Below are 9,975 nucleotides of genomic sequence, written 5' to 3'. Positions count from 1 at the left end.
TCAGGAATAAGTTCTGCAGCTGATGTGATAATAGGTCGCTGATATTGAGATATTACAAGAGTCTCTGTTTAAGTGCCTCATAACATCCTCATATAATTCTTTAAATGAACTAATGTTGGTTTATATGTTAGCTACATTTTGCTGGTAATAAAGTATTGAGTACATCTTATCCTCTTTAACACCCACTGGCCCGTGTGATAAAGTCTCTGACTTTAAGTTGATTGTACTGAATTAACTGATAGCAAAGATTCCTAACTACCGTCACTTTTCAAAAAGAGATTATGTATGAACCATATCGTCAGATGAGCGCCAAAGTAAAGGTAAATGCACAGATTCTGGTCCATTTACCTAACGTAACGCTGAATTGGTAGGAATTTAAATGCTAGAGTGTAATTTGTAATTTAAAAAAAAGATTTAAAATTAACTTAAACATTTGGTATAGATGACAATTAATGACTTCAATATTTCAAACACTTCCTCTGGCAGATTAATAATTGGTAATATCTTAATAGATATTTAAAATAAAAAATTAAATTAGCTATGTATATTTTAACTATATATGATTTTACACATTAATAGTGTTGTGAAATTAATTCATGCATAATAATCGTGATAATCGTAATACCATGATTATTTCTCTGACAATAATCGTACAGAAAAAATCTTTTATCGTGACATCCCTAGTCCCGACTTTATGACGTTAAAAAAGAAAAAACTGATAGACAAACGGTCACCGTGAGCTGGACAGCTGCTCGGTGAGGTCCAGGCAGCAGCGCCCGGAGAGGAGCCACAGACCGAGACACCGGAGCACCGACACAACATCTGGAGACAGTGGTTCACTCCTCCGCTCTGCTCCACCTCCGCTCTCCTCCTCTCGGTGCTGGATGCGCCAGGACGCACGGAGGTGACCTGTGTGCGCTGCGCGTAACGGACACCAACCAACTGCGTCTCTCCGTCTACGAGTTGGCGGGAGTGTCGTCCCCTCGGATGGCGACTCAAACGGTTTATTGTCATCGCTCTTTCTCTCTCTCCTCCTCCTCCTCCTCTCTGGACTCTCGAGACATCCCAGCGTGTCGGGAACACAACGGAGGAGAGAAGAAGAGGATGGATCGGTGTCCATTACGCACCGAGGTTTGGCACGCGTCCTGACGCAAGAGCAGATGGAGAGGAAGGAAGGAACAGAGATAGAGAGATAGGGGGGTACTTGAGATAGAGAGATAGAGGGGGTACTTGAAAAGATAAAAGACCATTAGAGATTTTATTTAGAATTTTTACCCCGTGAACGTTTTTCTTGAAGAATCAGAATACAGTGAAACAAAGTACCAAACACAACAAAACATGTGGATATAAAGCTATATATGTGTGTGTGTGTGTGTGTGTGTGTGTGTGTGTGTGTGTGTGTGTGTGTGTTATAGCATAGTAAAGACATTTGTCATCCCTGCTGGTGACACGCTCAGAGGCCTAGACACGCAGGGAAGAGCGCGTGAGTTGTGTGCGCGTGCAGCAGCAGCATCATTAGCATAGAGAACAACAGCTGCTTTCTCTGTCAAAGTTCTTGATGCTGAAGCCAAACACTGAACAATGAGGACAGGGACAGAACGACAGGAACCAGATTTACCAATTGAACTTTATTCGTTTAGATTACATGTCATCATGATGCCACTGAGAGTGAGTAATCACAGTATTCAACAATTCAAATTTCTTCAAAACCTTTAAATGAGACATAAATTCATTGACTAGAACAAATTTGTTTCCTGTATAGAAAGCTATCAAAAAACTGACATCAATTGTGACTCATTTTAAACACATCAAAAAATAAGGAAAACATAATTATAATTGTCTACCTGTATAAATCACATTGTGGACATTATAAATTGTCAAAAAATAATTACTTAACATTATCATAGGGAAATCAACCAGTTTTAGGAAAAATTATTTAAAAAAAAAGATTAGAATTTGAAAAAAAACTGACAAAAGAAAAAATCCTTTGCAGAAAACCCATGCTTTGAAAAGTATCCTTAAAGGCAATAAAAAACTAAATTTCCTTACAAAAGAAAATTGCCCTTACACTGAATGTGTGTTTGTTTGACTTCTATAGTCTAACTTGTTATCTCAGTTTTTTCTCAGCTCTTTGGATCTTTTCCTCATGAAATGCGACAGGGCTTCTTCTGATCATCTGGGTTCAGAAGTTTCTGTCTCAAGTCGTACATTTCTTTCTCGTGTGTTTCCTGCAGTTCCTCCAGGTCTTCACTGTCTTCATCTTGGGTTTTAATTTGCTGTTTCAACTTATTCATCTCTTCTTCATGTTTCCTCTGCAGCTCGTCCACTTTTTCTTTCTCATCTCTTTTATTTTCTTCTACAAGTTTCTCTATCAATTCATTCAGTTTCTTCTCATGTTCTTTCTGTAGTTTATCCAGTTCTTCTTTCTGCTTGTGTCGCTGTTCAGTCAAAAATTTCAATTTCCATTCATTAATTTCTTGCTCCTGTTCGATGGACAGCTCAGCCTTCCTCTTCTTCCAATCTTCTTTACTTTGGTACACACGTTTCTCCAATGTTTTCTCTTCTTTGTGTCTTTTTTGAAATTCATCAAGTTTTTCTTTTTCTTTTCTTTTCTTTTCAAGTGAATGATCTTCTAGAAGATCATCCACCTCTTTTTTCTGTCTTCTCTTCATTGTTACAATTTTTTTCCTGTTTTCTTTCTTTTGGGTCAGAAGTAGCAGAACCAACTCACTCATCTCTTGTTTATGTTTGTCCTGTAGTTCATCCACATGTTTTGGAGTTGTTTCTTTGTGTTTCTCCTCTATTTCTTTCTCCTCCACTTCCTTCTTGTGTTTTTCTATCTGAGCTGCAAAGTCCGCCTCCTTTTTCTCTCTGAACTCATTGAATTCTTCAGCTTGTTTTCTGGCCTCCTCCTCGTACTTCGTCTTCATCTTCTCCATTTCTATCTTATACTTTTCCTCTAATTCTTTACGCTCCTTCTCTTCCTGTTCTCTTCTCACTCTGTCCTCTTCTTTTCTTTTGTTTTCAGATTTTTCTCTTTCCTGTTCATATTCTTCTTGCAGTTTTCTGAGTCTTTTTTGTTCTTCCTGTCGTCTCTGTTCATCTTCTTGTTTTCGTTTTTCCCACCACTCTTCTTGTGTCTTCTCCCAGGCCTCCTGTTGTTTTTTCATCTCCTTTTTATTCTCCTTCAGCTTTTTGTCAGCGATCTTGTCAGCGAATTCGTCCTCATGGTCTTCCTCATGTTTTCTTTCTAGTTCCTCCTTCTCTCTCTTCATCTCTTCCTTCTCCTTCAGGATCTTCTCCACTTCTTTCTGTATCGCTGCTTCAGCCTCTTGCAGCATCTCATTAGTGTAGCAGCTTCCTCCATTTGTCTTCACCATGGTGTCGATCTTCTGTATCAGCTCTTTGACTTGTGCACGATTTTTTTTATTACGGTTATTAAACACATGGTATCTTCCTCCACAGTCAGAGATTAACTTCTTAAAGGAATCATCACATTTCTTTTCAATGTATTGATCAACTGACAGCTCCTCATCTTCCAGGTCATCTCCTCTTGTGAAAAGAATGATGGTGAACTTCTCTGAATTCTTCCCAAAGACTTCCTTAATGAGTTTCAGTGTTTCCTTCTCCTCGTCTGTGAATCTTCCGATCTGTAACACCAACAGGAAGACATGTGGTCCTGGAGCCAGAAGACTGATACATTTCACCATCTCATCATTAACCTCTTCATGGGACAAGTTTGTGTCAAACAGACCAGGAGTGTTGACCACAACAACAGGACGACCGTCCACTTCACCCTGAGCTTTCCAACAACATTTAGTGACTGATGTCTGACTCAGTTCAGCTTTAAACTCTTTTGTTCCCAGAATGGTGTTTCCTGTAGAGCTCTTTCCACTTCCAGTCTTCCCTATCAGCACAATCCTGAGACTCTTGTCGCCTGTAAAAAAAAAAAAAAAAAAAAGAAGACTTGGAGTTAATTTAAGTGCAGAACTCTTGGAAAGTTTTACCACTCTTGAGACTGCAAAATACATTATACTGCAAGTTTTGCAATATAATTAAAAGAAGGAAAAAAATGTATATTACAGACTCACAAAGACTTTAGTCAATAATTTTTAATTACTACCTCATTTATACTGTCCTCATTTTTGCTTTTTTGAAAATTAAAAACTGAATGTCTAAAAATGGTTAAAAATAATAATTTTAAAAATTGTCCAAAATGGTTCAAGTTCTCATAATATGCCCTATTTACATACCCAATAATTGCTCAGTACTTACAACTCACTATGCCTTTTGTTCTCCACTCCTTCAGTTCAGTCTGCAGTTGGGTGACTTTTTCTGTTTGCACATGTGCAAACGTCTCAGTTGTGTAGCAGGATGGTTTGTCTTTGTTGAGTCTCATCTTGTCCACAGTGTCCAACAGCTCAGGGATTTGCTCTTTGTCCTTGATGTTGACAACAACAGATCTTCCTCCACAGCTCTGACAGAGCTCCTGGATGTTCTTGGTTTCTTTTACAAAGTTAACAACAGCTGGAGCTGTAGGATCTGACTCCACAGTGAACAGGATCATGGTGAAGTCATTGACTCTACAGCTGAATGTGTTCTGGATGGTTTCTAACTCTCCTTTGTCTTCATCAGTGAGGGGACCCACAGGTAGAACCAGGATGAAGCCATGGACGCCCTCAGGATCACAGAGGGAGATGCACCTGAGTGATTCCTCCATCACTTCCTCCTGAGGTTTTCCATACATGGCAGGAAGCTCCACCAGGGAAACCTGACGTCCACACACCTCTCCCTGATGTCTAACACACTCTGATGAGTTGGAGACTGAATGAAGCTCTGTCTGACCTAAAATGGCCTCAGCTGCTGAAGTCTTCCCTGCTCCTCTCCTCCCACACAGAACCAGGTTTAGAGCTGGTTGCATGGGTCCAGACTCTTCAGTGAAGGTCAGGAAGGTTCCTCTGTTTGTTTGCACAATGTTCTCAATCTTCTCCATCAGCTGATTATGGTCATTTTCAAGCATATTGTATTGTCTTCCTTCACAGTCTTGAAGCAGTTGATGAACAGTGGGTTGTGATCTACTCGTCTTCTCTGTTATGGCGACCATTGAGTGTTTAAAAGCATCTTGACCAAACAAACTCAGGATGAAGTTCAGAGTTTTTCTGTTCTCCTCAGTGAACTTTGAAGGCTTCACCATCAGCAGCAGAACATTTGGTCCAGGAGAACAAAGAGACACACATCTCTTCATCTCTTCTCTCATCATGTCCTTAGTCAGACTGAACATGTCTGGAGTTTTCACCACTGTGACTGGTTTCCCTTTCCACTCTCCTTTAGTAGCCTCACATGGCTTTTGTGGGTTGAATTTTAAAAAATCTAAATGTTTGCTGCTAGTGATTAATTTGGTGAATGCGTTCTTATTCTCCTTCATTTTACCAATCATCATGATCCTCAGTTCACCTGCAATGACAGCCCAAAAACTAATTGTTAAGTTGCAGAATAAAATTAATAAATACATCACCTCTTATTGTATCAAAACTGAAATTTTTATGTGACAGTCTCTCAATCAGTCAAGGAGGCAGCCGAGGCACTCTGATATGAATAAATGGTAAATGGTCTTGTATTTATATAGCGCTTTACTATACCTGAACGATACCCAAAGCGCTTTACAGTACATCACATTCACCCATTCACACACACATTCACACACTGATGGCGGAAGCTGCCATGCAAGGCGCGAACCACGACCCATCAGGAGCAAGGTGGGTAAGGTGTCTTGCCCAAGGACACTACGGCAGCAACCGGGACAGAGCGGGATTCAAACCGCCAACCCTCTGATCATTGGACGACCCGCTCTACCACCTGAGCCACTGCCGCCCCCCGAATAATATAAAAATCCTTTATTGAAACCAATGCGTTTTTGACAAATAAGTCTTCTTCAGGGTGTCACACCCTAAAGAAGACTTGTAATCATACCATATCTTAATGGATACATAACATGATATTTTCAACACCTTTGGACAAATCACCCAAAACTGTCAGTTCAGTTTGACTCACTGTGAGGTGGCAGGTCATGAAAGCTGCTGCGGTTCTTCAGAGGTTGAGCTTCTTCCGTAACTATAAGGATAAAGAAATATACAATATATTTATATTTTATATTCATTTGATATTTTTGACCTAACCCCTAGCAATAGCATCATGAAAAACTACAGTGACTGTTGGTTACTATGTTATGTAATGCTCGTTGCTGAATAATGAGGAGTAAAGATTATTCTCAGAGAGACTGATTTCACAGTCAGGGCAAGGGAGGTCAGGACTGCTGCTGCACATTTGAGAGTTTACTTCATCATTGTAACTGCCCCACGTCAGTTTAATGCATTCTCATTTATTTTATTTTTTTTTTGGTTCCTACCTACCTTTCAGTTGAGGCGGATTAATTGTTTTTGTTTCTACACGGTACCACTTTAATAATACACCGCCTGGCAGAGCACAGAAAGGGAGAAACAACATGGTCGGTTGTCTCCACACTAAAGAGTTACAACATTAAAGCAGAAGTAAGTGGTCCGGTCGTTTTCGCTAATGCTGCGTTCCAGGCAGGCTTTTGAAATCGTAAATTACAGCTTCAAGTCACAACTTACGACTTTGTAGCGTTTCAGGCAACCCACTCGTGTTTTTCCGACCTGTTTTACCGGTGAAAGTCACTATAACGGCCACTCGTAACTTCCGACCGGTAAACTCGTACCAGATTGAACTGGTACCACTTCACGGTCGGAAAAATACGAGTTTCCTTGAACGCACCATAACAGTCACTCGTCCCTACGTCGCCACATTCACGGCGTTCCTTGGCTGCACACACAGCCCTGCATGCCGTTCTCTCTCCTCATTGGATAAAAACTGTAGGATACGATAAAAGTTTTCTCCTCGGCTCAGAGCAGAGCAGAGTGACTGAGAGACCCGTGTTTCAGTCCAAACACTCTATGTAAGTGATTGCTGTCGGAAGATATAACTATTTAAGACTTATATTAACACAAATATATCACTCACTTCTGCTTTAAATGTAAACAAAAAAGAGAGAGAAGAAAAGACAAGATTCAGCCCCTTTTGGTAGTGCGCAGCCTACGAGGTGTGTTTTATTGTGTATTTGTGTAATTACATAGCATATTTATGTAATGTGTTTGTTTACTTTCCTTTTTAGTTCTCACGGGTCGGTTGGGGACTGTGAATAAACCCTGTTTTTAAACAATCTCAGGCCTCATGCTTTACTACATAGAGGAGCTACAATCATCATCTACAAAACAACAGATAATCAAAAATATCTAAATCAGTAAGTCAGCATTAATTAACTTAACATGCTGCAACATGTAGTTCAGATATCACAATTTTCCATCCAGCTCCAAGTATGAAATAAAATATGATGCTTTACTGACTCACCTGCAGCAGCAGCAGCAGCAGCCATCTCGGCCTCTACTGAGGACATCAGAATTAATTCAGCTGGAGGGAAGAGGAAAGAGTTTAGTTTCTCAACCACTAAAATCTGTAACCTTATCTGTCACAGCATCACACAATGAATAAATAAAACAAATAAATTACGATGTGTTCAGTTACAGTAACATCTGAGGATGAGCAGTAAATGGTGTTTCAACTCTGAGTCACCAGCATGTGAACGTTATCACTTTTATCATGAGTCAAAATATACAAAGATCAGTGAATAGGATTCAATTTGGCTGCTCTTTAAACCTACACCAACACTAACAGTATTTTCAGAAGTTCTTTGATGACCTACACCAGGCTGAATGACACCTCTGTCATGGCCTGAGGGGGTCTGTATCGCCTTCACTGGTGCTAAAAAGCTTCCAGGTGGATGGTAGGAACCCCCCACACAAAAAAACTACAAATGTGCAGACTGCTTTAGGGCATAAGTCACTTCCCTCTTTCCCCATTTGGAAGTCAATGCGAACGCCAACGTGGGATTACCACTATCATGGCAGAAGCAGCAAGAAAACCAAAGAAATTAAAATATTTGTCTGAGGAGACTAAAAAACAAAAGAGGGAGAATAACGGGCAAATTCCACTGGATGTGGAACGGCTGCTGCTCCTACACTAAAGACTCTATGGATTTTTAAAGACTTTACAAAATGTCCCCTGTACGAAAGGGCCGTAGGTCAGTATTGATTACTCTGGGCGCGTGACAGTGATCAGAGGCAGATGCGCGTGACAGTTACGCAGGGCGCATTGGGAGCGAGCACACGCGAGCCTGAAGATGGCAGAAAGTGCAGAGTGGAGAGAGAGAGCGCAGAGGCTGCCAGTCAGAAGATGCCAAAGACTAATTGGTTCACCATAATTGTGTGCATGCGTCCGTGAGACCTGTAAGTCGTATTATTTATGTTGCTATTTCACTATCCTTTGTTTTCAGAAGTTGATAATTATAGCCACCTAGCTTGGAGCTGCTTGCTAACATGAAAACATGTGGTCGTTAATTGATTATGTGTAGCTATGTATTTTTCTGTATTAAATTAGCAAGTGCACTGTTAATGCTAATTAGCTACACTGCATATACAGAAAGGTGTATGTTATTACAAATATTAAAGGTGCATTATGTCAATATATTTTGTGTATGTAATGTGGGCCAGATAATATGTTTCTTCCTTCTTTTCTGGACAGAACCACTCACACAAAGCTATGCCCATGTTCTGTACTGTTGCTTGAGCTTAATTAAACAGTCAAACTAAGAAGAGTTGTCAGCATCTGTGTTCTTACCGACACACCTGGGGCGAAGTTAGGGATCAGGATCAGCAAACCAACAGTTTATATAGTCCTTTATTATCCCTCAATAACAGTCCCACCCAATCACTACTGGCTGGTGATTGACATAGAGTCCCTGTACACTAATGTGCCAGTCCAAGGGGGCTTAAAGGGACAACAAGGAGTTTTGGAAAAGCGAAGCGTTTTCACACTACATTTATGAGCCTCCGCGCACCGTGAAATTCTTTGACCGGTGCAAGACAGACTCATGTTTTCATTCATCAAGAATTAAAGTCAGAGGTTCGAAGACGATCACATACCGTCGTAGTTCCGACCATAAACGGCGATTCGTAGTGTAACGGATGTGCACTCACTCCACCCATAAAAGACGTGCTAACCAACTTGCCAAGCGGTTGTCAACCTCTTGGCGAAGAGGTTAGCATCGTCGCCTCCGGTGCGGGAGGTCGTGGGATCGAACCCCACCTAGGGCAGGCCGTGAGAAACACAACGCAGAGGGCCAGATCGACATCGGCTACCATAAACGGCGATTCGTAGCGTTATTCTCATGACTCGCCACAAAACCGAAAGTAAAGAAACGCTGGTCGAGTTTCCGCCACCACTAATAATAAAAAAACAACGATAGAGACAAAACGATATATTTATCGAAAATGGGCCCATTAACAAGTGTGGGTAGCGTAGATTCATCCACATTAACGTGAGACTTTTAAATAACCAAATAGAAACTCCTCGTTGTCCCTTTAAGAGCAGCTTAAGTTTTTCTTCAGACACATGAACTACTACTCCAGTGTCAAACATACAGCGTGCATTTTGAAGTTGATGGAAATTGTGCTCACCGCAAACTATTTCATGTTTGATTGAGATTTCCTTTTACAGGTGTCTGGTGTCAGTATGTGTTCAAAGATGTCCCCAAGCTTCACTTCCTTATATGTTAGACTCTTCGAACAAGAGATTGTATTGAACCCCGCTAAGAATCCATTTCTCCAATCCATTTCCACATATAGGTGGTATTGATTACATTTTTTTCATCTGGACCTCCACAAAAGACAAACTTAATGAGTTTCATCAATTTATGAACACATAATTCACATTTGGGTAGCGGGGAGACGGAAGTACGGCACACGGGTATGCTAAGAGCATCACCAGAATGGTGTCAAAACAAAAAGAAAAGGACAGGTGAAAAATTTGCTTGGATTTGATTCCTGTCCAGACTTTGCATGA

The 9,975-nt window shown here is 40.6% G+C and overlaps 1 protein-coding gene across 1 annotated transcript; it reads right to left on the bottom strand.

Moving 5' to 3' along the window:
- Positions 1 to 730: 730 nt before the first annotated feature.
- Positions 731 to 5,281, bottom strand: LOC146980845 (GTPase IMAP family member 8-like). The gene is made up of 3 exons (XM_085788023.1): positions 4,279 to 5,281; positions 2,732 to 3,937; positions 731 to 909 (listed from the first exon to the last, which is right to left on the bottom strand). Exons 1-3 carry the CDS (start codon positions 5,279 to 5,281, stop codon positions 731 to 733), a joined length of 2,388 nt encoding a protein of 795 aa, XP_085644149.1.
- Positions 5,282 to 9,975: the final 4,694 nt, after the last annotated feature.

The sequence above is a fragment of the Trachurus japonicus genome, chromosome 9 (assembly GCF_045865225.1).
Source record: "Trachurus japonicus isolate A0001 chromosome 9, Traja_1.0".
Classification (NCBI taxonomy): domain Eukaryota; kingdom Metazoa; phylum Chordata; class Actinopteri; order Carangiformes; family Carangidae; genus Trachurus; species Trachurus japonicus.
This window is presented reverse-complemented; position numbering and strand designations above follow the sequence as displayed.